Source organism: Triticum aestivum, chromosome 1A (assembly GCF_018294505.1).
Source record: "Triticum aestivum cultivar Chinese Spring chromosome 1A, IWGSC CS RefSeq v2.1, whole genome shotgun sequence".
NCBI lineage: Eukaryota > Viridiplantae > Streptophyta > Magnoliopsida > Poales > Poaceae > Triticum > Triticum aestivum.
This window is the reverse complement of record NC_057794.1, coordinates 460,932,770-460,960,210: the sequence shown is the minus strand read 5'-3', so window position 1 is coordinate 460,960,210 and position 27,441 is coordinate 460,932,770. Positions and strand designations below refer to the sequence as shown.

The 27,441-nt window shown below is 44.7% G+C and overlaps 1 protein-coding gene across 1 annotated transcript in view; it reads right to left on the bottom strand.

Annotated features, from left to right (window-relative positions):
* The window catches only part of LOC123188231 (protein PLASTID TRANSCRIPTIONALLY ACTIVE 14-like), a 44,850-nt gene extending 17,931 nt beyond the window's left edge, over positions 1–26,919 (bottom strand). Inside the window, exons 1-2 of the mRNA XM_044600286.1 lie at positions 26,889–26,919; positions 25,673–25,761 (exon numbers count right to left, since the gene is read on the bottom strand). Coding sequence (XP_044456221.1) covers positions 25,673–25,761; positions 26,889–26,919 — 120 coding nt within the window. The remainder of the gene's footprint in view (positions 1–25,672; positions 25,762–26,888) is intronic.
* Between the last annotated feature and the right edge of the window lie 522 nt (positions 26,920–27,441).

Sequence of the window (27,441 nt, the reverse complement as noted above, 5' to 3'; positions counted from 1 at the left end):
ACCTATTACCATGCAGCAGAAGGTAGGCTACACTAGGCAAACCATAGTCAAGTATTCAATGAAGTGAAAGCACAAAGACTAATAGCAGCTAGGTAGTAAGGATCAGGTAGGAAGATATTGTGAAGCCAAACAGAACACGCAGTCACTCAGTGAAGACAAATGATAGAGCGAACATACATTGACTTCACAAGGAGTAACAGTAAGTAAAGTGAAGTGAAGATGAAACCAGTGACTCGTTGAAGACAATGATTTGTTGGACCAGTTCCAGTTGCTGTGACAACTGTACGTCTGGTTGGAGCGGCTAGGTATTTAAACCTTAGGATACACAGTCCCGGACACCCAGTCCTGAACACGCAGCTCAGGACACCCAGTCCTCACTGTATTCTCCTTGAGCTAAGGTCACATAGACCTCGCCCAATCACTCTGGTAAGTCTTCAAGGTAGACTCCCAAACCTTCACAGACTTCGTTCACCGGCAATCCACAATGTCTCTTGGATGCTTAGAACGCGACGCCTAACCGGCTGGAGGATGCACAGTCCTCAAGTGTAATAAGTCTTCAGTTCACACAGACAAGAAGACTTAAGTGATGCCCAATTCTCTCTGGCTCTGGTGGTTAGGGCTTTTATCCTCACAAGGAATTCTCTCTCAAAGGCTTCGAGGTGGGTTGCTATCAAACGACAAAAGCCGTACTATCAATCTGAGCAGCCGCCAGTTTATGGTTGTAGGGGGTGGGCTATTTATAGCCACTTGGCAACCCGACCTGATTTGTCTGAAATGACCCTGGGTCACTAAGGAACTGACACATGTTCCAATGGTCAGATTTCAAACTCACACGGTAACTTTACTTGGGCTACAAGCAAAGCTGACTTGTCCGACTCTGGACAAGATTCGCTCTCATAGTCTTCACTCGAAGACATAGGTTTTTGGTTTAGGCATCACTTCAGTCATTCTGACTGGTTCTCTTGGACCCCACTTAACAGTACGGTGGTTCCTATGACTCAACACAAAAGAAAAAGAACTACGAAAGATCTAAGTCTTCGAGCTCCATAGGCTTCATATCGTGTCTTCTCTTGTCATAGTCTTCAATGTGAATATCTTCATATACCACCTTTGACTTCAATGTCTTCATACATTTTTAGGGGTCATCACTGGTAGTAAAACCGAATCATGAGGGACTTCTACCTGTGTTATCCTGCAATTCTCACAAACACATTAGTCCCTCAACTAGGTTTGTCGTCAATACTCCAAAACCAACTAGGGGTGGCACTAGATGCACTTACAATCTCCCCCTTTTTGGTGATTGATGACAAACTAGTTGAAGTTTTCAACGGGGAATATAATCTATGAAATTGTAAAGGATAAGGAATTGTCTTCATAAGTTGCAAGGGCTCCCCCTGAAGATGTGCATATAAGTTAATTTGCTTTTGGAATGCAAATGCACATGGCAGGTGGTACTTGTGGAGATCCACTTCAACTTATGATGACAATCCACTATGCATGTGAAAGTATATGAAGGTAATGACATGCATAATGGAAAATGGACGTCTAGAGAATGAGCTAAGTGTGGAATTTATCGTCGCACATGCGGAATTTATCTTCGCAAAACAAGGTGGCAAATAAGTAGCAGACGACCATCTGGTTTAAGTGTTACAACTCGTGAGAACCAAATATAGCAAAAATGAGAGTTGTAAGCACCAAGCAAAATATAAAGCACCCGCCCATATGGACCCGCTTGAAGACTATCAATCTCATATGCTTCTCCCCCTTTTGTCAGTAGTGACCAAAAAGGTTCGAAGACATAGAGCCTCTACTCGTTCCCATGAGGAGTAGGTGAAGTAGCAGGGATGTTGGTGTTGTTTGGCGGTGCAGAAGAGCTCGGAGGTGCTGAAGGAGGTGGCGGTGAAGTAGCATCGTCTTCTTCCTCAATAATTCTGGCAGTCACTATGGCAGCAGAGGAAGAGAACTCAGAGTCTTCAAGGGATGGAGTTCCTAGCAGCACAGCCCTTCGAGGAGGTGTGGAGTCAAACTTGAATCTATCAGTGAAGCCATCCTCTTCAAGATCAGCTTCAGAAAGCATCATCGTTAGCCCTTTCCATGTGCGGCGACAGGTTTCATGGGCAACGAAAGCATTCTTGGTGGCAAGATTTCGAGCGCGATTAACATCCACCAAGAGGCTTTTCATCTGATGCTTCAGCCAGTCATGATGCCTATCTTGTTTCTGATGTAGAGCCACAAGAAGCTCTCGATCGTTGAAAACACGAGTGCGCTTCTTGGGTCTTGGAGCAGTGGCACTGTTAGTGGCTTCAGTTGAAGCAGGGTGTGGTGCACGTGTAGTGCCAGCCAAAGGATACACCCGAGAAACTGCTTCAACGCCTTCAACGTTCTGTGTAAAACTCTGATGTTCTGCATTCTGAAGACTTAGAGGTTGCTTGGCAGGCTCAGAATATATGGCTTCATTAGACATGTCCACGTCAGGCAAGAAGATCCGATGGTTGCGGGTTGAGGGCTGATACGAGATGGCGGAGTGTAGCTTGATCAGCCGCATGACCCAAGGGGCGTAGAACTTCAAACCAAATAGATCAATGCTTGATGCAGCAAGTTGGCATATGAAGAAGTCCTGTGCATTGAAGCATTTGCCATGAAGTATATAGAAGACCAAAGTCTTCATTGCACCTTGAAGCTTGGCATTTGGAGAGTGCCCTTTGATGGGCCAGAGAGTTCGCCTGATGATGTGATAGATGGTTCTGGGCAGGTACTCAAGGTCTTCAACGAAGAACTCTGTGGGATACGCAACATCTTGGGGCAATGGCTTCATCATGCTGAGCATTTGACTCATATCAGGTTCTGGCCGCTGAAAGATGCTTTCAATAGCTTCAGCATGCAGCTGACAGCCTTGCTCGAAGAGATCGCCAAGAGTGGGCAAGCCAGTGAGCTCGATGATGTCAAATGCATTGGCTTCATGATGAACGTTGCCAGTCATCCACTCCAGGACCCAAGTCTTCGGATCTCTGCTATAACCTTTGATGTGAAGTGTGGCATAGAATTGTAGCAGCAGCTCTTCATTCCAATGCTCTTCATCAGTAACAAACTGCAGCAGACCCACTTGCTTGAAGAAATCCAACGCTTCTTCTAGACAGGGCAGACCAGCTATAGCTTCAACGTCAAGGCGCTTGTGTGGGAAGATGCGACCTTGGTTATAAAGAATGCAAGAGTAATAGCTTCGCTGAGGATAGCTCCAGAACCGATCAGATGATATCCTTTCCCTTGAGTAGGGGTTCTTGGAGCTATTGAAGAACGTGTTGTCTGCCCTGAAGCCATTGATGTTGAAGGAGCCAGGTGCTGATGCAGGACCTGGAAACCTTGGCAGTCTTGGGATTGGCTTCTGGACCTGAGGCTTGTGCTCAACATGATAGTTGAATTGGGGACCGCCAGCAGACTCAGGAACAGAAGTGGCAGGATCAGTGGCTTCGCTGTCTTCTGAAGCTTTTGCTGGGGAGGGCTCCACATTAGCTTCATTGTTAGTTGTGGCAGCCTCAAGATTTTCATCCTCCACTTGACTAGCTGGAGGGTCGGTCACAGGCACGTTCTCCTGGAGAACTGCTTCTTGGTGGAGCAGGGGAGTGGGATCTTGTGGTACTTATTCTTCTGCGGCTGATGCAGCCGGAACGTCTTCAGCAGAGACTTGAGGCCTTGGACCTTTGCGAAGCCTGCGGAACACAGACGACGCCTGTGGAGTTGGAGTGGGCTGGGCCTCATAGTCTTCTTCCTCTTGTGGGCGATCCGCCCATGAAGCATCATGTGCAATTGGCGTCAGTGGACGACCAATGCTGATGAGTTCGCTGTTTTCTAACTGAGGAAGGACTGCATCATCTTCTACATTGTCACGATGACCAATGTCTTCAGCAGCGATGGGATCAGCTGCTGGAATGTCTTCAGCTTCAGGAGCCTCTGTGGAAGCAGGCTCATGAACTATCAGTTGACGTTCTGCGTCAGGATGAACCATAGAAATGGGTTTAACTATCAAGGGCTCCGTGGGAGCAGCCCGAGCTTTCTTGGTTTTTCATTTTTTCTTGGTGGGGGCAGTAGGAGAGTCTTCAGAGTGTTTCCTCTTCCTGGCTTCAGCCTCAGCAGTTCTTGTCTTCTTGAGCTCTGAAACTGTTGACCGGCTCTTTGGCTTCGAGCCAGTCATTCTTGTTGGGAAGACAATCAGAACTGCTTCTTGCCTTGGTGCATCAGATTCAGCCGTAGCAGGCTTCTTCTTCTTCTTTGCGGCCATCCTGGGGTCGATGCCAGGACGCCCAAGTGCCTTGCGCTTCTCAGCCTCATTATAGGCTTGCACACATCTGTCAGCCAGAGTCTTCATGCGCTCACGCGAACCCTGAGCTTCTGCACGCTTCTTCACAAAGGCTTCCTTGAGCTCGTGCATCATTGTCTTGAAGTTCTTCACTTCTTGCACGCTGAGCTTGGCCATATGCTTCTTGAACTGAGCCTTTTCATAGTCAATCTTCTGCTTCAACTCAACAATGCGCTGGGCAATAGCAAGTTCTGAAGCAATGGCGCCTTGGAAGGCGACACTGAGGCCAATGGGTAGCTGTAGATCTTCAAAGCTGATGTTTGGCATGTCAAACCACTCGTCAATGAAGTTGTGGATGATGGTGACATCAAAGAGAGGCAGATCATTGAAGATTTCTGCTTCTTCTTTGCTCTTGATGAGTTGCTCAAGAGCGTCATCTACAAGATCTTCATCACTTGACAGATCAATGTCGTCATTGCGCAGGATGGCAGCAGCTGTTAGCTCTTTGCCAGTGTGAGACAGAGGCATCTTGGCCTTCTGGGGCTTGGAGACGCGTGATAAATCTTCAGACTGCACACTGTCTTCAGGAGGTGCAGTTGCCAATGGCTTCGCCCTTGAGATTTTTGGTGAAGGGGCTGGCTTTGAAGCTTTTGGCTTCTTCAACTGCTTTGGCTTCGGCACTGCAGGCGCGTCATCAGACTCAATGTCAGCCGCAGGCTCATTCACTGCAGTCCCTTGAACCAAGATGTAGGTGATGAGGCCTTCAAGGTTGGCGAAAGGACCGATGACATTGGGTTCTGCATGTCGTGTGCCATCTGCCCTTGGAGATGAAGGACCAGGGTTGAAGTCTAACCCAAAAGTCTTCTTGTTCTGCTTCGCAGAGTTTTGAGCAAACTGGAAGTTGCGCTTGAACAGATTGTCGTCACGACACCATAGCAGTGACCACAAGTGTGCATCAGCAGGCTGTGGTCCACGGACCATGCATGGATAGAAGCCTTGAGCAATGGCTTCATCTCTGGACCTGGGTAAAAGATTCTTGAATAGGATGTCTCCCCAGGGTCTCTTGATGGTGTTTTTCTCAGCATACTCCTGGGTCACAAATCTGTATTTGAACCATTATTCTGCCCAATATCTTCGAATCCATTGGATTCGGGTCTTGCGCTGACTGTAATCCTCTTCAGGATCTGTCTTGTACATTTCTGAGAGTTCATCTGGCAGATCTCTGGAGGTCTCACCAAGACGCTTTCTGCCACCCTCCCTTGCTGCCTTTTCTGAAGCCATAAACTTTAACTTGAAAGACTTCAAGACGTTCAAAGGCTTCAAAGGTTTTCGTTTGCTGGACCAACAGGAACTGGCTTCGGGAGAATTTATGTGATGCTGTAAGAATTCTGCAAATGAATGCAGACTATGAGAACCAAAGGATTCTCCCACGGACATGTACCTGTGACAGCATTAAGGTGCGAGGGAAGGGGAAGAGGTCAGATGCATTCTCAGAAGATTTTAAAGATAAATCAGTTTAGAAGACATTGACCTCTTCGTGCGAAGACATTCACTCATAGATAAGAAGTTGGTTCCAGATTTGTACAAATCCACAGATCAGTACAAGTGAGGAATCTAACTACTTTGTGAAGCACAAGTGAATATACTAGGCATGTTATGAGATGCAGTATGAGAGAGATCTAGCTTGTGTGAACAGAAACTGCTTGTGGTAGAAAGTGACAGATCAATAGGATCAACGGTGCTGTAAAAAGGGAGTTTTATTTACCACACTGAGAACTGCTAGACGGAGTGGGAGATGAGGCCGAGCAGTTCACTCTTCTGTGCCCTAACTTGGCGACGAAGGACACCTACGGTGACGGCGGAGAGGACGATGTCCGCGGTCGGCGTGAAGACGGCGTCGGAGAGGTTGCGGCAGCGAAGCGCTTCGTCGCCGGCGTCGTCGAGAGCTAGCGGTGGCGCTAGGGTTCGTGCGGTGGAAGAAGAGATAATGACCACTGTGAGTGTGTATTTATAGGCACAGGGGCGGCACTGTGCTATTACACAGGTGCCCCTGGCGATTCGCATCTGAGGAACACGTGGCCATTATGCGGATTTTTGGGGTTTGTTCCACGTCCCACGCACGCCTGGATTGTCGGGTGGTCGTTCCTACTTCTCCGGATTTCATGTGGAGGAATGAGCATTGAAAACGGACTTAATGGTTGTCTCTGTATCTTCTGCTGACAAGGACGCGGAGAAGACATTCGACAGTTTCAATAGAATGCATATGACTTGGAGAGATAGAGTTTGAGATAGAAAGCATAGAGTGGTTAGGGTCCGATCACATTCACTTAGTTCAAAAGATTCAACACGAAGACATAGCTATAAGTGAATGCTGTAGAGGACAGTACACTAGCATATATATATATATATATATATATATATATAATCAACATAGTGAAGATAATCATGAAAATATGTTGAGATCGAAGCCAAACCAAATGTGAAGACATTGCAAGGTAACGCCATGAGTGAAACACTTCAAAATAGAACGTTTGGTGGTGGCGTTACCCACCGTATAGGAAGTATTAGACCCAGACACGGTGCACAATTATCGTGGCGCTCCGAAGTCAAATTCCACATTAATGTATTCACACTTAGAATGTATGTCTTCATTGATTGAAGATATACTTCACTTCGTGTGTTGCACATCTAAGTCATCAATATGCATAAGGGTTAGGATGTGTGCCTGATCACAGGACATTTGAGGATTCCAGGATATTTAGCTCACACCGTAACTTGCAAAACCTCTTATCATCCAAGGGCTTGGTGAAGATATCTGCCAATTGCTCTTCAGTGTTGACGTGTATGATATCAATGTCTTCCTTCACAACATGATCTCTGAGAAAGTGATGACGAATTTCAATGTGCTTTGTCTTCGAGTGCTGAACTGGGTTGTTAGCAATCTTGATGGCGCTTTCGTTGTCGCAGTAAAGTGGCACTTGCTTCAGATGAATGCCATAGTCCTTGAGTGTTTGCTTCATCCACAGAAGCTGAGCGCAGCAAGATCCAGCAGCAATGTATTCAGATTCAGCAGTGGAGAGAGATACACAATTCTGCTTCTTTGACGACCAACATACAAGTGATCGTCCCAGAAAGTGACATGTGCCTGATGTAGACTTGCGATCAACTTTGTCACCAGCATAATCAGCATCCGAGAATCCAACCAGATCAAACTCTGAGCCCTTTGGATACCATAATCCTAGAGTTGGGGTGTGAGCCAAATATCGAACAATTCGCTTCACCGCTAAGTGATGCGACTCCTTTGGTGCCGCTTGAAATCGAGCACACATGCAAACACTAAGCATAATATCTGGCCTAGATGCACATAGATAAAGTAAAGAACCAATCATGGAGTGGTATACCTTTTGATCGAACTCTTTACCATTGTCGTCAGGACCCAGATGATGTTTGGCTGACATTGGTGTTGTGAAGCCTTTGCAGTCTTGCATACCGAACTTCTTCAGGCAATCTTTGAGATACTTCTCTTGAGATATGAAGATGCCATTGCATTGTTGTCGTATTTGAAGACCAAGGAAGAACTTCAGCTCCCCCATCATGGACATCTGATATTGCTCTTGCATCATATATCCAAACTCTTCACTGTACTTTTGATTGGTGCAGCCGAAGATAATGTCATCCACATATATTTGGCACACAAACAGTTCACCGTCATATGTCTTCGTGAAAAGAGTGGGATCTAGGGAACCAGGTATGAAGCCTTTGCTCTTCAGGAAGTATTTGAGTGTGTCATACCAGGGCCTAGGGGCTTGTTTGAGGCCATACAGTGCCTTGTTGAGCTTGTGTACCATGTCAGGATGTTTTGGATTTTCAAAGCCAGGTGGTTGTGCAACATACACTTCTTCTTCAATCTTGCCATTGAGAAAGGCACTCTTCACATCCATTTGATATAGAAGTATGTTATGATGATTTGCATAGGCCAGCAGTATGCGTATGGCTTCAAGTCTAGCCACAGGAGCAAATGTTTCATCGAAGTCAATGCCTTCCACTTGAGTATATCCTTGAGCAACGAGACGAGCTTTGTTTCTGACAACTTGACCATGCTCATCTTGCTTGTTGCGGTATATCCATTTGGTGCCTATTATATTGTGCTTCCGTGGATCAGGATGCTTAACCAGTTCCCATACATTATTCAACTCAAACTGTTGAAGCTCTTCTTGCATAGCTTGAATCCATTCAGGTTCCATGAAGGCTTCTTCAACTTTCTTGGGTTCTGATATTGAGACGAATGCGAAGTGCCCACAAAAATTTGCTAGCTGAGTTTCCCTTGAACGAGTGAGTGGACCAGGTGCATTGATGCTATCAATTATTCTTTCAATCTGCACTTCATTGGCAACGCGAGGATGTACAGGGCGAAGACTTTGCTCTTGCTGTTCATTGTCATTGTTGGAAGGAATGTCTTCAGGCTGAGCATTGTCTTCATGTTGATCAGGTGCTGAAATGATAAGTTCTTCTTCAGGATGAGCTTCAGAAGGTATAATTTCTCCAGTTCCCATTAGCTTGATTGATTCACTGGATGGAACTTCATCTAGCACATTTGGCAGTTGCTCTCTTTGTGAACCGTTGGTCTCATCGAACCGCACACCCACTGTTTCAACCACTTTGTAATGAAAGAGATTGAAGACTCTGTAGGAGTGTGAATCCTTTCCATATCCAAGCATAAAACCCTCATGTGCTTTTGGTGCAAACTTTGAGGAGTGATGTGGGTCCTTCATCCACAACCTTGCGCCAAATACTCTGAAGTAACTGACATTTGGCTTCTTGCCAGTAAGGAGCTCATAAGATGTCTTGTTCAGCAGCTTGTGAAGATAAACACGATTGATTGTATGGCATGCAGTATCAATGGCTTCGGGCCAGAATTGTCTTGGGGTCTTGTATTCATCTAGCATCGTTCTGGCCATTTCAATTAGTGTTCTGTTCTTGCGTTCGACGACGCCATTCTGCTGTGGCGTGTACGGGGCTGAGAATTCATGTGTGATGCCCAAGGTATCAAGATATGTATCAAGGCCAGTGTTCTTGAATTCAGTGCCATTGTCACTTCTGATGTGCCTTATCTTGGCGCCAAAATTGTTCATAGCTCGATTGGCGAAGCGTCTGAAGACATCCTGCACTTTAGTCTTGTAAAGGATTATGTGCACCCAAGTATATCTAGAATAATCATCAACAATAACGAAGCCATAGAGGCAAGCAGTAGTAGTTAGAGTTGAGTAATGAGTGGGACCGAAAAGATCCACGTGAAGCAGTTCGAAGGGTCGAGTAGTGGTCATGATTGTCTTCGAGGGATGTTTGGCCCTCGTCATCTTCCCTGCTTCACAGGCACCGCATAAGTGGTCTTTCTTGAACTTGACGCCTTCGATGCCTATGACATGCTTCTTCTTCGCAAGGGTGTGGAGGTTCCTCATGCCAGCATGTCCAAGCCTTCGATGCCAGAGCCAGCATTCTGAAGCCTTTGCTAGAAGACATACTGCAAGTTGTGGCCCTGCTGAGAAATCTACCACGTACAAATCATCTTTTCGATACCCTTCAAACACTAGAGACTTTTCAGATTCCATTAGTACAAGGCAACAATATTTTCCAAACATTACGATCATGTTCAAATCGCAAAGCATTGAGACAGACATTAAGTTGAAGCCAAGGGATTCAACAAGCATGACTTTATCCATGTGTTGATCCCTTGAGATTGCAACTCTACCTAGACCCAATACCTTACTTTTACCAGTGTCAGCAAATGTGATGTGGCTCTTGTCGGATGGACGTAAGGTTGAGTCCATAAGAAGACTTCTTTTGCCAGTCATGTGATTTGTACACCCACTGTCAATAATCCATTCTGAAGACGCTGGTGTCGTACCCTATAGTGCAGTTAGGGGGATAGGATTCACCAAGAGCATTGTGAAGCAAAAACATTTGATGAACCAGTGGGTTATGAAAGCTTAGATCCAGGTTAGGACTAATAGGGAGAGTAGCAAGCGATTCAGGTACGAAGTACATAGTAAGACCATTTGGGCATTTGATTTTGCGCCCTACAAGATGTTTAAGGTCCCCAGCAATAGTGTTAGACGATTTTGGTTTTCTGCTGGAGACCTTTCCCTGCAAAAGAGAGTTAAGCCTTCTTAACCACACACATCTTCAAGGGTGGCTTAGAAGCAATAAGTCTAAGTGCAGCATCTGAGAATTTTGGCTTTGAAGCCTTAGCAAACAGTCTTGCAGGTGGACAATAGTACTCATAAGAATAAGTAGAATAGTTCTTGGTCTTATGAACATGGCGGTTTGATGAACCGCTCTCATATTCATATGCCTAAGTATGGTTTCCCTGCAAAACATTTGCGTTAGTGTGACTCAGGTGAGTCCTCTGTCTGTATGAAGCCTTTGGACCGTATAAAGCCTTTGGTATGAGGTTTGTCTTCTTCACGTGAGGTGTCATGATGACATTCACAGGAAGACTCTCCAAACACCTTTTTGGAACCCAGATCTTCTTCATAGGCGGTCCATTCCTGCAGTTAGTACCAATGTACCTGGCAAACACTTCACCATTCTGATTCTTAAACAGTATATAGTTTGCATCAAAGGATTCATCAATGATAATGGGGTTAGCACAAGTGAAGCCAGTTAGATTGGATGGATCTGCTGAAGGTTCCTTTGCAACAACCCACTTGGTTTGGGGGTACTGCTCAGGTTTCCAGTAAGAGCCATCTGCATTCAGTTTCCTTACGAACCCTACACCCTCTTTCCTAGGGTTTCGGTTCAGAATCTGCTTTTTCAGGACATCACATAGCGTCTGATGCCCTTTAATACTTTTGTACATCCCTGTTTCAAGCAATGTCTTCAACCTAGCATTCTCATCAGCAATAGCGGTGGTATCCTTAGCAGAGGGGTTAGTTACCGCATCAACAGTTAAAGATATTGCAACAGCAGTAGCAGTAGAACATTCAGCAACAGAAGTAGCATTATCACGCTCAATGCATTTAAGACATGGTGGTTCAAATCCTTCCTGAGCGGGACTGATCTGTTTGGCGCGAAGTGACTCGTTTTCCGTTTGAAGATCTTCATGAACCGCTCTCAATTTCTCAAGATCTTGCTTTCTTTGAAGATAATCATAGGAAAGCTTTTCATGAGTTGTTGAGAGAGTTTCATGATGACTTTCAAGTTCCTGATACTTAACGTGAAGATTTTTTATGTCTTCAATTAAGGATTCAGATCGAGTCATTTCAGCACCTAACAGATCATCGCTTCTGTCTAACAGTTTTTGAATATGTTCCATAGCTTTCTGTTGTTCAGTTGCAATTTTAGCAAGTGCTTGTAGCTAGGTTTTGAACCACAATCAGAGTCATCGTCACTAGATGTTTGATAGTGAGTAGTGCGTGTGTTTACCTTGGCACCACGTGCCATGAAGCAGTAGGTAGAAGCGGAGTAGTCCTTGTCATTTGCATCGATGTCGGTGATGAAGTCATTGTCTTCAGTGTTGAAAATGGACTTGGCAACGTATGCTGTAGCCAGACTTGCGACGCCTGAGTCGGATTCCTCCTCAGACTCCACCTCCGCCTCCTCAGAAGCAGACTCCTCCTCTGAATCCATTTCCTTGCCAACAAACGCACGTGCCTTGCCAGATGAGCTCTTCTTGTGTGATGACGACTTTGAGGAAGACTTGGAAAAAGACTTTGAGTATTTCTTCTTCTTCTTCTTGTCGTCAGAGTCATATTCCTTGCTCTTCTTCTTCTTTTTGTTCTCATTGTCCCACTGTGGACACTCAGAGATGAAGTGGCCAAATTTCTTGCACTTGTGACATGTTTTCTTCTTGTAGTCATGAGCAGGAGCTTCATCATTCCTTGAACTTGATCGGGAAGACTTTCTGAAGCCTTTCTTCTTGGTGAATTTTTGGAACTTCTTGACAAGCATAGCAAGTTCCCTTCCAATGTCTTCAGGGTCATCAGAACTGCTGTCAGATTCTTCTTCAGATGAGGAGACAACTTTTGCCTTCAAGGCACGAGTTCGCCCATAGTTTGGACCGTAGATCTCTCTTTTCTCCGAAAGCTGAAACTCATGTGTGTTGAGCCTCTCAAGTATGTCAGACGGATCGAGTGTCTTGAAATCAGGACGTTCTTGAATCATCAGGGCCAGGATGTCAAACGAACTATCAAGTGATCTCAGCAGCGCCTTGACGACTTCGTGTTTGGTAATCTCAGTGGCGCCGAGGGCTTGAAGCTCATTTGTGATGTCAGTGAGTCGGTCAAATGTGTGCTGGACATTCTCATTGTCATTTCGCTTGAAGCGGTTGAAGAGGTTGCGAAGGACACTGATTCTCTGATCTCTCTGGGTTGAGATGCCTTCATTGACCTTGGAGAGCCAGTTCCAGACCAGCTCGGATGTATTCAAAGCACTCACACGGCCATACTGTCCTTTGGTCAGATGACCACAGATGATATTCTTGGCAGTAGAGTCCAGTTGAATGAATTTCTTGACATCAGCAGCAGTGACACCTTCTCCAGCCTTGGGTACGCCATTCTTGATGACATACCATAGGTCGACGTCAATGGCTTCAAGATGCATACGCATCTTATTCTTCCAGTAGGGATATTCAGTTCCATCAAAGACGGGGCATGCAGCGAAGACTTTAATTATCCCTGCAGTTGACATAGCTAAACTCCAGGTGGTTAAACCGAATCACACAGAACAAGGGAGCACCTTGCTCTTATACCAATTGAAAGTGCGTTATATCGACTAGAGGGGGGGTGAATAGGCGATTTTTATGAAAGTCTTCAGAACATGGGAGTTTTGAAGACAAACAATAAAATTAAACCTATTACCATGCAGCGGAAGGTAGGCTACACTAGGCAAACCATAGTCAAGTATTCAATGAAGTGAAAGCACAAAGACTAATAGCAGCTAGGTAGTAAGGATCAGGTAGGAAGATATTGTGAAGCCAAACAGAACACGCAGTCACTCAGTGAAGACAAATGATAGAGCGAACATACAATGACTTCACAAGGAGTAACAGTAAGTAAAGTGAAGTGAAGATGAAACCAGTGACTCGTTGAAGACAATGATTTGTTGGACCATTTCCAGTTGCTGTGACAACTGTACGTCTGGTTGGAGCGGCTAGGTATTTAAACCTTAGGACACACAGTCCCGGACACCCAGTCCTGAACACGCAGCTCAGGACACCCAGTCCTCACCGTATTCTCCTTGAGCTAAGGTCACATAGACCTCGCCCAATCACTCTGGTAAGTCTTCAAGGTAGACTCCCAAACCTTCACAGACTTCGTTCACCGGCAATCCACAATGTCTCTTGGATGCTCAGAACGCGACGCCTAACCGGCTGGAGGATGCACAGTCCTCAAGTGTAATAAGTCTTCAGATCACACAGACAAGAAGACTTAAGTGATGCCCAATTCTCTCTGGCTCTGGTGGTTAGGGATTTTATCCTCACAAGGAATTCTCTCTCAAAGGCTTCGAGGTGGGTTGCTCTCAAACGACAAAAGCCGTACTATCAATCTGAGCAGCCGCCAGTTTATGGTTGTAGGGAGTGGGATATTTATAGCCACTTGGCAACCCGACCTGATTTGTCCGAAATGACCCTGGGTCACTAAGGAACTGACATGTGTTCCAATGATCAGATTTCAAACTCACACGGCAACTTTACTTGGGCTACAAGCAAAGCTGACTTGTCCGACTCTGGACAAGATTCGCTCTCATAGTCTTCACCCGAAGACATAGGTTTTTGGTTTAGGCATCACTTCAGTCATTCTGACTGGTTCTCTTGGACCCCACTTAACAGTACGGTGGTTCCTATGACTCAACACAAAAGAAAAAGAACTACGAAAGATCTAAGTCTTCGAGCTCCATAGGCTTCATATCGTGTCTTCTCTTGTCATAGTCTTCAATGTGAATATCTTCATATACCACCTTTGACTTCAATGTCTTCATACATTTTTAGGGGTCATCACTGGTAGTAAAACCGAATCATGAGGGACTTCTACCTGTGTTATCCTGCAATTCTCACAAACACATTAGTCCCTCAACTAGGTTTGTCGTCAATACTCCAAAACCAACTAGGGGTGGCAGTAGATGCACTTACAGTAGAGCTCCTTTATAATCACCCAGTTACGTTGTGACGTTTGGTAGCACACAAAGTGTTCCTCCGGCAAACGGGAGTTGCATAATCTCATAGTCATAGGAACATGTATAAGTCATGAAGAAAGCAATAGCAACATACTAAACGATCGGGTGCTAAGCTAATGGAATGGGTCATGTCAATCACATCATTCTCCTAATCAAATAACAACTCTTTTGTTTATGGTTAGGAAACATAACCATCTTCGATTAACGAGCTAGTCAAGTAGAGGCATACTAATGACACTTTGTTTGTCTATGTATTCACACAAGTATTATGTTTCCAGTTAATACAATTCTAGCATGAATAATAAACATTTATCATGATATAAGGAAATAAATAATAACTTTATTATTGCCTCTAGGGCATATTTCCTTCAAAAGTAACTCCTGGACGTGGCTTTGCTGGCTCTCTCCATTCTTGAAGGGAGATCGGGAGTTGGTCCTTCACAAGAACTCCGCACTGACGAATGAACTTGTTCGCAATCTTCTTAGGCGCTAATGGTTCGCCATTAGGTTTGATGGCCTTGATATTGTACTTTACGCCCTCCTTCAACTTTTTGTTCGGGCCTCGTTTCCTGTTGCCTGAAGATTTGCTCGATCCGGATGGCTGAAAGAAGAAAGATCGATTTGTTAATATATCTTCAAGTCATTTAAAACATGTGATGATCACCAGATGCCTGCTTATATAAATATATATACCTCACCGGTCTTTGTTGTTTCAAGATCAACATTTTCTTCGTCATGTTCATAGTTCATGACTTCATCAATTCGGTCGTCGCGATTGAATATCATATCACCCTCCCCGGTGTTGTTTAGATATTCGGAGCCGTCATAATCTTCTTCATTCTGGTCATCATCTGGCCCGCGAGGATTGCGTATGATATTGAACATGGCCTCTTCTCCCTCTCTGCCGGTATTTTCCGCCATAGGTTTTGTTTAACTAATCCAAAAGAAATATATTCAAATTACAATGCATGGATGCAATCAATTAATAAGGAAAAACTGAATCAATCATAGTACATAATAAGCATCATCGAATATAATCTCGAATACGTCGTCTCGAATAATAGACATAATCTTGAATACATCATCTTGAATAATATATATAATCTTGAATAAATCATCTCGAATATTATATATCAAATACATCACTAGCTAGCTAGCTAATAGAGATCGAATACTAGAGAGTAATCTAGGCGGTGGACAACCAAAGTGAAGGAACCATCACTGGATCATAGCTCGGGTGATCTCCCCAAAGAACCTGCCAGGTATTGGAGAACCTGGCGTCCATAGCAGCCATGTAGCGATGGACGTGCTCGTCCTCCTCCCTGACACGGTGACGTACCACCTCCGGCGGGGCCGGCTCCCTCCGCACTGAAAGTGGCCCACGCGAACGCCACCAAAGGAGATGAGGGTCGACGACGGGACCCGGGGCCGGGTTCCTCTCCAAGCGTCGCGCCCCTGAAGGTAGCACCTCAATATGCCAGCCCGGCGGAGCCCAGTCCCAGACATGGGTCCTCTGAAGCAGGACGTTGTCGTGAACGGGTCGACGGCGAGGATGCGGGCCGGGCACCGTCGACAACAAATACTATATGCCGCAAAAGTAAAGTAACATTTTTTAAATGGTGGATTGTGATTTCATATATGCAAATTCTAAATTTTATAACTAAAACTAACATTTCTAATATTTCTATAACTAAAACTAACATTTCTAATATTCCTATAACTAAAAAACATTTCTATATAACTGACATTTCTAATATAACTAACATTTCTATATAACTAACATTTCTAATATTTCTATATAATTAACATTTCTATATAACTAACATTTCTATAACTAAAACTAACATTTCTAATAATTCTATAACTAAAAAATAGAAAGATTGCTAACAATTCTATAACAATGTGTGTGTGTGTGTGTGTGTGTGTGGTTGGCGGCCGGGGCAGGAGCTCACCAGCGAGGCGCGACGACGGGGGGCGGCTACGGGGACGGGGACGGAGACGAAGATGGCGACGGGGATGGGGCGGCGGCGACGGGGACAGGGACGGGCCGGGCGGGGACGACGGGAGGACGGGGCGCGGCGCGGCGACGGGGACGACGGGGACGGGGACGGCGACGGGGGCGGCGACGAGGGGCGGCGGCAATGGAGCAGAGGAGAAAGAAGCAGGAAGAGATGAGAAACTGACAATTTTTTGAAGTGTTTTCTTATATAGAACCCACCTTTAGTACCGGTTGGAGCCACTAACCGATACTAAAGGTCTGTTTTGGCCAGGCGAAGCGGCGGGAACCTCACCCCATTTAGTACCGGGTCGTGGCGCCAACTGGTACTAAAGGCCTCCCCCTTTAGTACCGGTTGGAGCCACGACCCGGTACTAAAGGGTGTGCGCTGCTAGGCGAGGGGCGCAAAAGTTTAGTCCCACCTCGCTAGCCGAGGGGCACTCGCACCTGCTTATAAGCCCCGCCGTCGTTGCTGTCTCGAGCTCCTCTCTTAAGCAGGCCTTCTGGGCCTACCGCTGCTGCGATGCCCTGTTGGGCCTATTGGGCTAGCGGGCCTACATCCTGGCCCAACTAGAATTTGGGTTTCTAGTCGTATGCAGGCCGCTATGGCCGAGTAGGTGGGCTTTTTTCTTATTTTTTGCTTTATTTATTTTTGTTTTATTTATTTTTGAGTTGTTTTTTGTTGTATTTAGAGTTTCTTTGTGAATATTTTTGCTTTAGGTACAAAAAATTACAAACTTTCTGTTAGTACCGGTAGTTTACAACTTTGAATAGTTTAAATTTTGAATTATTTGAAATTTGTGTGAATCACTAGTTTGTGAATAACTTAACTTTGAAAATAGACTTTTCAGTGATTCTTTTTTCTTATGTTTAGTATTAGTGTGTTTTTTCATTATATTCAATTTGGTAATGCTTAGGTTATTTAAAAAATGAAATGCCTTTGTAACGGATGAGTTTTCGTCCGAAACCCTGATACTTCGAAAGAGATTGTCCATTTTGTACACGAAGTGCATCCAGTTTTTGCGGTAACCCTCTCTACTTTTTTGCACATGCTATGTGGGTGAAATTATGATACCATACCAACTTTCAACCTTTTTCGAGTTCATTTGAAATGCTTTTCAATTTTAGGGTCATTTAGCTGAAAAAATCAGTAAATGCATGAAAGAATTTGCTTGCACATAAAATTTCTTCGCGTTTCAAATGCCAAAACACATAACTAGCTACCCTAACTATTATAGAAGGTGCGAAACACAGAAGAAAGTGATGATAGTGAAGCCGATCACATCCCAGATCTTTGGGTGTGAAACTTTTTCTTCGCGTGTGTCCCTTTGCGCCGTAGCCATGGAAAATCTTCATCATTTAACTGGATGCTCGGGTCAATATTCACTGTGAATGGAGCAATTTCATCAAACTTTTCATAATCTCCTGACATGTCTGTCTTGTCATCCACTCCCATGATGTTTCTCTTCCCAGAAAGAACTATGTGCCGCTTTGGCTCATCGTACGATGCATTCACTTCCTTATCTTTTCTTTTTCTCGGCTTGGTAGACATGTCCTTCACATAGAAAACCTGTGCCACATCATTGGCTAGGATGAATGGTTCGTCTGCATACGCAAGATTGTTGAGATCCATTGTTGTCATTCCGTACTGCGGGTCTTCCGTTACCCCGCCTCGTGTCATATTGACCCATTTGCACCGAAACAAAGGGACCTTCAAACCACGTCGATAGTCAAGTTCCCATATGTCATGTATATAACCATAATATGTTTCCTTTCCCGTCTTGGTTTCTGCATCAAAGCTAAAAGATCGTGGATATCGCCTAGAGGGGGGGTGAATAGGCGTTTTAAAATAATTGCGGTTTAGGCTTGAACAAATGCGGAATAAACCTAGCGGTTAATTTGTCAAGCACGAAACCTAAAACAACTAGGCTCACCTATGTGCACCAACAAATTATGCTAAGCAAGATAAGCAACTATGTGATAGCAAGATATATGACAAGAAACAATATGTCTATCACAAAGTAAAGTGCATAAGTAAAGGGCTCGGGTAAGAGATAACCGAGGCATGCGGAGACGATGATGTATCCCGAAGTTCACACCCTTGTGGATGCTAATCTCCGTTTGGAGCGGCGTGGAGGCACAATGCTCCCCAAGAAGCCACTAGGGCCGCCATAATCTCCTCACGCCCTCGCACAATGCAAGATGCCGTGATTCCACTAAGGGACCCTTGAGGGCGGTCACCGAACCCGTACAAATGGCAACCCTTGGGGGCGGTCACTGAACCCGTACACTTTGGCAACCCTTGGGGGCGGTCACTGGTACCCGTCAAATTGGTCGGGGCGATCTCCACAACCTAATTGGAGACCCCAATGCTTGCCCGGAGCTTTACACCACAATGATTGAGCTCCGAACACCACCAACCGTCTAGGGAGCCCAAGCACCCAAGAGGAACAAGCTCAAGGGTACCAAGCACCCAAGAGTAATAAGCTTCTCAACTTGTAACTTCCACGTATCACCATGGAGAACTCAAACCGATGCACCAAATGCAATGGCAAGGGCACACGGAGTGCCCAAGTCCTTCTCTCTCAAATCCCACCGAAGCAACTAATGCTAGGGAGGAAAATGAGAGGAAGAACAATAAAGAGAACACCAAGAACTCCAAGATCTAGAACCAAGGGGTTCCCCTCACATAGAGGAGAAAGTGATTGGTGAAAATGTGGATCTAGATCTCCTCTCTCTTTTCCCTCAAAAACTAGCAAGAATCCATGAAGGGATTGAGAGTTAGCAAGCTCGAAGAAGGTCAACAATGGGGGAAGAACACGAGCTCAAAGGATAAGGTTGAATGGGGAAGAAGATCCCCTTTTATAGGAGCTCCCAAATCCAACCGTTATGTGCTCAGTCCACGCACGAGCGGTACTACCGCTTAGGGGAGTGGTACTACCGCCCGGGAGGTAGAACACGAAGAGCGGAGCAAAACAGAGTGTGTGGCGGAGCCGTATGAGCAGCACTACCGCTGGAGCCAGCGGTACTACCGCTTGAGGCGATAAGTGGTACTGGGACCGCGCACAACGCCTACCACGAGCACGGGGAGAAGGAACGGAGAGGAGGACCATTGAGCGGCACTAGGAGTGGTGGTAGCCGCGGTACTACCGCACATGAGCGGTACTACCGCTTCTATTGCCGCTCCTATTGTCGTTGAACCCGACACGAGAAAACCACGTCTCGAGTTGAGGTGGTACCAGCGTGGAACCGGAGCCGTACTACCGCTTATGGCCATGGGCGGTACTACCACTGTGGGACAACGGTACTACCGCTTGTGGCGATAAGCGGTACTGCCGCTCCGGCCCAGCGGTACTACAGCTGGCGCCATCCTTATGCCACTTCCACGAAAACAAGTAAACTCCACGGAAAACCAGAACTGCTATAACTTCTACGTATGAGCTCTTAATTGAGCAAACTCAATCTTGTTGGATACAAGACGACGAGTAGCATCAAAACAGGGGAGGTATGCCAACAATTAGAGGAGTGAAACCTTCAACCGAGAAGAACCGACAAAACCTCCAACATCGAAAACATCATAGAAGATGCATGTGAACTCCGTTTTCGATGAACTCGAGCTTGTCATCAAGATGACCATAAGTTCTAAGACTCACAAAGAGAACCAAACAAGAACCAAGAAAGATGATGCAAGGATGCAATGGTTTGAGCTCTCTATGAACGATACGATCAAGCTACTCATCGAGAGCCCCCCTTGATAGTACGGCAATCGATCCTATAACCCGGTCTCCCAACTACCATCATGAGACCGGTAAAATAGAAAACCTATCAAGGGAAAACCTTTGCCTTGCACATGGTCCATTTGATCTAGATGATGACGATCTTGACTTCCTCAAGTTGGACCACCTTTCTTGATTGTGTTGGCTCGATAAAGACTAGTTGATTTCTCCCCCATACTCCACTATGGGTGAGCCACTCTTCTGCACATATTCACATGTCCATTGTCACCATAACGGACGGCAAGCTTCAAGCATTTGATCTCTTCATGATGCTCCACTTGAACTTGCACACCGCAACCTTTCTTGATTGTGTTGACTTGATGAAGACTAGTTGATTGCTCCCCATACTCCACTATGGGTGAGCCACTCTTACACACATCTTCACAAGTCCATTGTCACCATAAAGGATGGCAAGCTTCAAGCATTTGATCTCTTCGTGATGCTTCACTTGAACTTGCACACCGCAACCTAACCTCATAAAGAACCCTCACGCTGACCATGGGTTAGTACACAAAGCGTAATTGACAATGCTTACCATACCATGGGATCACTTGATCCCTCTCGGTACATCTTCTATGCTTTGTGGGTTGATCAACTTGATTCACTCTTTGACTTAGTCTTGATCAACCTCTCACAAGACCAATCTTTAGGTAATTCCTTGAATAGCACCTTGGTCGGCACAAACTCTCCTTGAAACCAACACATGTACTCCAAGAAAAGCCTATGGACAAAACCTTCAAATATAACTCAAGGCAACCATTAGTCCATAGAGATTGTCATCAATTACCAAAACCAAACATGGGAGCACCGCATGTTCTTTCAAAAGCGGACACCACTGTTTTGGTTGGTGCTCTTCTTATCTTGGGCGATCGTGTAAAATGTATTACCATTTATCTCGTACCCTTTGAAAGTCATTATATTCGAAGATGGTAACTGGGACAACAAGTACAGATCATCTTCAATAGAGGCGTCATTCATGGTACGTGTCTGCAACTAGCTGGCGAAACTCCTGGTTTGTTCACGTGTAATCCAGTCATCAGACCACTCTGGGTGTTTGGAGCGTAGCAAATTCTTGTGTTCATCCATATATGGAGCCACCAAGGCGGAATTCTATAGAACTGTGTAGTGTGCTTCAGTGAGAGAATGTCCGTCCATACATATTATTTGTTCCCCTCCTAGCGTGCCTTTTACATCCAGTCCGCCCTTATACCGTGATTCAGGAACACCAATCGGCTTAAGGTCAGGAATAAAGTCAATACAAAACTCAATGACCTCCTCATTTTCATGGCCCTTGGAGATGCTTCCTTCTGGCCTAGCACGGTTATGAACATATTTGTTTAAGACTCCCATGATCCTCTCAAAGGGGAACATATTGTGTAGAAATACAGGACCCAAAATGTTAATCTCTTCACATAAGTGAACTAGGACGTGCGTCATGATGTTGAAGAAGGATGGTGGGAACATCAACTCGAAACTGACAAGACATTGCACCAAATCATTCTCTAACCTTGGTATGATTTCTGGATCGATTACCTTCTGAGAGATTGCATTGAGGAATGCACATAGCTTCACAATGGCTAATCGAACGTTTTCCGGTAGAAGCCCCCTCAATGCAACCGAAAGCAGTTGCGTCATAATCACGTGGCATTCATGAGACTTTAGGTTCTGAAACTTTTTCTCTGCCATGTTTATTATTCCCTTTATATTTGACGAGAAGCCAGACGGTACCTTAATACTGAGCAGGCATTCAAAGAAGATTTCCTTCTCTTCTTTGGTAAGAGTGTAGCTTGCATGACCCTGATGTATGCCGTCTTTTCCATGCATACGTTGCTGGTCCTCCCGTGCCTCAGGTGTATCTTTTATCTTCCCATACACGCCCAAAAAGCCAAGCAGGGTCACACAAAGATTCTTCGTCACGTGCATCACGTCGATTGCGGAGCGGACCTCTAGGTCTTTCCAATAGGACAGGTCCCAAAATATAGATTTCTTCTTCCACATGGGTGCGCGTCTGTCAGCGTCATTCGGAACAGGTTGTCCACCAGGACCCTTTCCAAAGACCACCTTCAAATCCTTGACCATATCATGGACATCAGCACCAGTACGGTGGCGAGGCTTCGTCCGGTGATCCGCCTCACCTTTGAAATGCTTGCCTTTCTTTCTTATGGGATGCCTGCTCGGAAGAAATCGACGACGTCCCTGGTACACATTCTTCTTACAATTAGCCAAATATATACTGTTGGTATCGTCCAAACAGTGCGTGCATGCGCGGTATCCCTTGTTTGTCTGTCCTGAAAGGTTACTGAGAGCAGGCCAATCATTGATGGTCACGAACAGCAACGCCTTTAGGTCAAATTCTTCCCCCATGTGCTCATCCCACGCACGTACACCTGTTCCATTCCACAGTTGTAAGAGTTCTTCAACTAATGGCCTTAGGTACACATCAATGTCGTTGCTGGGTTGCTTAGGGCCTTGGATGAGTACTGGCATCATAATGAACTTCCGCTTCATGCACAACCAAGGAGGAAGGTTATACAAACATAGAGTCATAGGCCAGGTGCTATGGTTGCTGCTCTGCTCCCTAAAAGGATTAATGCCATCTGCGCTTAGACCAAACCATACGTTCCTTGCATCATCTGCAAACTCCTTCCCGTACTTTCTTTCGATTTTTCTCCACTGTGACCCATCAGCGGGTACTCTCAACTTTCCGTCTTTCTTACGGTCTTCTCTATGCCATCACATCGCCTTGGCATGCTCTTTGTTTTGGAACAAACATTTCAACTGTGGTATTATAGGAGCATACCACATCACCTTGGCAGGAATCTTCTTCCTGGGGCGCTCGCCCTCGACATCACCAGGGTCATCGCAGCTGATCTTATAGCGCAATGCACCGCATACTGGGCAAGCGTTCAAATCCTCGTACTCACCGCGGTAGAGGATGCAATCATTAGGGCATGCATGTATCTTCTGCACCTCTAACCCTAGAGGGCAGACAACCTTCTTTGCTTCGTACGTACTCTCGGGCAATTCGTTGTCCTTTGAAAGCATATTCTTTATCATTACCAGCAACTTTTCAAATCCCTTGTCAGATACACCATTCTCTGCCTTCCATTGTAGCAATTCCAGTGTGGTGCCCAGCTTTTTCTTGTCACCTACGCAATTCGGGTACAACAATTTTTTATGATCCTCTAACATGCGCTGCACCTTCTTCTTCTCCAAATCACTTGTGCAGTTTCTCTTTGCATCGGCAATGGCCCGACCTAGATCATCAACGGGCTCATCCGATGCCTCTTCTTCAGCTTCTTCCCACATTGCCGGCTCAGCTTGTTCCCGCATTACCGGCTCAGCTTCTTCCCTCATTGTTGTATCATCGTATTCAGGGAACCCATGGCCAGGATAGATGTCGTCGTCCTCTTCTTCTTCATTGTCTTCCATCATAACCCCTCTTTCTCCATGCTTGGTCCAAACATTATAGTGGGGCATGAAACCGGACTCAAACAGGTGGACGTGAATGTTTCTTGACGTAGAGTAATTGTGACCATTCTTACAGCCAGCACATGGACAAGGCATAAAACCATCCGCCCACTTGTTTGCCTCAGCCGCAAGCAAAAAAGTACGCACGCCATTAATGAACTCGGGAGAGCATCGGTCATCGTACATCCATTGCCGGCTCATCTTCAATACACAACACCGAAAACACCAAATTAATACAATACATAAAGTTTATACATAAAGATCATACAACACTTAAATGCAACAAATAAATAACTCTCTAGCTAAAGAATTTAAATGCAAAAACAAATGCGATCAAGATCGCAACTAAGGTAACAATTGATCCAACAGCATAATGATACCAAGCCTCACTATGAATGGCATATTTTCTAATCTTTCTAATTTTCAAGCATATTTTCTCCATCTTAATCTTGTGATCATTGACGACATCGGCAACATGCAACTCCAATTCCATCTTCTCCCCCTCAATTCTTTTCAATTTTTCCTTCAAATCCTCGTTTTCTCTTTCAACTAAATTTAACCTCTCGACAATAGGGTCGGTTGGAATTTCCTGTTCAACTACCTCCTACATACAAATATCTATGTCAACTTGATGGGCATAATTTGTCATAAACACGAAATGCAATGAATAGTTTTAAAAGAGAATATACCACATCCGAATCATAACCCGGACGAGGGCCGACGGGGACGGATATCAAAACCATGGCACTATGTATAACAAACAACGTATGGGTAAGATAATTATACGAGTAACTATATATCCAAATCACACAAACATCAATTTTTTATATAAAACTTCATGAACAAGAGGCTCACCACAAGGTGGTGCCGGCGACGGACGTTGCGAGCGATCGACGGTGGTTACGACGGAGATTTAGAAGGTACTAAGTAAACCACACCTACATATGCAAACTAAGTTTTATTTTTGACCTCAGATTGCATATAAATCAAATACTAGCACATATATATAATTCCTCCCAAATTACTAAACTCAAAAATCAATCACTATATAAAACATTGCACGAGCTAATCTAGCAATGAGAGATGAAAGGACAAAGTTGCTAACCTTTGTGATCATTTGAATGGATGGGGGCCTTCAAATCTTGACAAATTTTGGGCAAAATGTGTGATGAGCTTGAGAGGAAGAGGGAAAAGAACAGAGAGGAGAGGGGAAAGGGGAAGAACAGAGCGAGCTCGGGTGGACGAAGGGTCTATGTAGGACGACCTTTAGTACCGGTTCGTGTTACGACCCGGTACTAAAGGTGCTGGAGGGGCCCCGGACTGACAACATCCTGCCACCACTCACTTTAGTACCGGTTCGTGGTACGAACCGGTGCTAAAGGTTCGCCACGAATCGGTACTAATGAGAGCGGCCGGCTAGCCGTTGGAACCGGCACTAATGTGCACACATTAGTGCCGGCTCAAATTCAAACCGGCACTTATGTGCTTCACGTTTGACCCTTTTTTCTACTAGTGATTGATATTGATAACTGAAGCTTTCTCGCAAAAAAAAAAGATTACTGAAGCTCTGACACTTAGATGAACAGAAAAAACATGATTCCTCAACTATTGATATTGATTTCATTCCCTCTGCCAATTTAATAGTAAGCATGATATTCGCAGGCATATAGTTAGAATGTGCAGTAAAATTGCTATGGAGTCTCAATTAATGTTGTAGCAATTTACACCATAAAAACTATGGAAACGAAGAACAAGCATACCACCACAACTTCAACACATCGAACCAGACTCTTTCCATGGTGTTTCACATAACCAAACAAACAAAATTATTTGATGCAAGGACCCCACAAGTGGTTAACAAAGTGATGAATATAGCAGAGTTGCCCATGAAATACACAAAAAAACATGGGGGAAACAATAGTTTGGTTTCTGTTTTCACAACATGGCAACTCATCCATTCACCTCGGGATTTGTTGACTCGATAATCTCGAATATAGGATGCCCTAGTGCGATAATGCTAGGAAAGAACATCCAAGGATGTTTTCCAGTTAGAAAGAATTCCTTATTTAACATTATTTTAAATTTTATTTCCCTATTTAACACTGGAAAAATGTTTCTTCTCTATCTAACACCAACTTTAAATTTTGTTCCCAATGTAACACTTTCGTCCATTTTTTGACCTAACGGTGTTGAATGGAATGTGAAAGGACAAGTTTACCCTTGGTTCTGGGTGCAAAAACTCCTCGAAGCAGGGTGGTGGGGATGCTCAAAATAGCGTACGTGGTTTGTCCCATTTGTACACATTCAATCACCAAGTTGTAGTTGTACGTACGTGGTTCGTGTCCTAGGCGCTGCTATATATACATATACTTTGTAAGACCGTGGATTGAAGCAATAAAGTAAAATCACCACTCAGGATACGTACGTGTGACAATCAGCCGAAGTCTCCTACGCGTGTGTGCGTTTGAGTATACAGCCAAAGGTTGTTGTGTACGTACATGTTTATTTTCTATTTTTTGCTGTACGTACGTCGGTACGTGCTTGGAGATCACTAGATCAGAGCTGAGGCCAACTTTGCATTCTAGTGCATCGGGCTTCGTAAGGTGAGTCTCGACGTAAAGTATATCATCGGGTTGAGCCGACTTGGGACAGAAACCAAGACAATCAACGTTGCTTCACTTAGTCGTCGTTCGACAGTGTCGCCGTAAAGTACTTGATGGCGGGTCTGGCCCAACAACGACCAAGGCGCAGTGGACGGGAGCGGATGAGTGTTGAGCGAGCCCGTGATCGAGTGTTGGTTTTAGAATGCCGGATCGATTCACCCAAGCAGTACGTGCATTGCTAGCTCAAAAACACATGCAGCTTGATTAACTTTTCCTTAGAAGAACGTGCTCATCTCTAGCCGCGTATGTACGAACGTACTTGAGCGTTGAATCTTGCTTGTGCTAGCTTGGCGAATAGAACGAACATGTCAAAGAAAATGGTTGAATAGATGTTCAAGGGCAGAATTGTCATTCCATGTGCCATTTAACATTGTTTGCACAAAAAATGGATGAAAGTGTTATATTGGGAATAAAATTTAAAAGTTGTGTTAGATAGGGAAGAATTATTTTTTCAATGTCAAATAGGAAATAAAGTTTTTGGACAGTGTTAAATAAGGAATTCTCTCTTCCAGTTATACTCAGCATGAGCTCCAATGGAATCTCCATTATCACCTGGTGGACAAAAATGAGTTAGTATATCAGTCAAGAAAACTCTACATCATTATGCAATTCAACTTAATCTATCATTCAAACAACAACAACATGCACCACACATCATTCTTTCTGACCAGTCAACGTGTGGCATCCAGGTGACATATTTTATTTGGTTAAGATATCACTTTAAAATGTAAAATAAATCAATAATAAAGATCATTAAGGGATGATAGTTATTACTTGCAATCTGGACCATTGTCACTGCATCATTAAACTGAATGACCGAATATATGATCAAGTTGGCAGTATACAAGGTTAAACTAACATATGCATGTGGTTACATCTGATCAACCTTGTGCATGTTTATTATCGGAAAAACCGGAACCACACGATAAGAGCTGGCATTTCGGAGAAGTACCACTGCCCGTTATAATGTCCAGGCCCCACATGCCACCGAAACATTGCATATTAATTTTGAAGCGCGCGTGATTTCCAGAAAGATGAAGGGGGTTTCGCAAAAGTGTTGGGGCGACA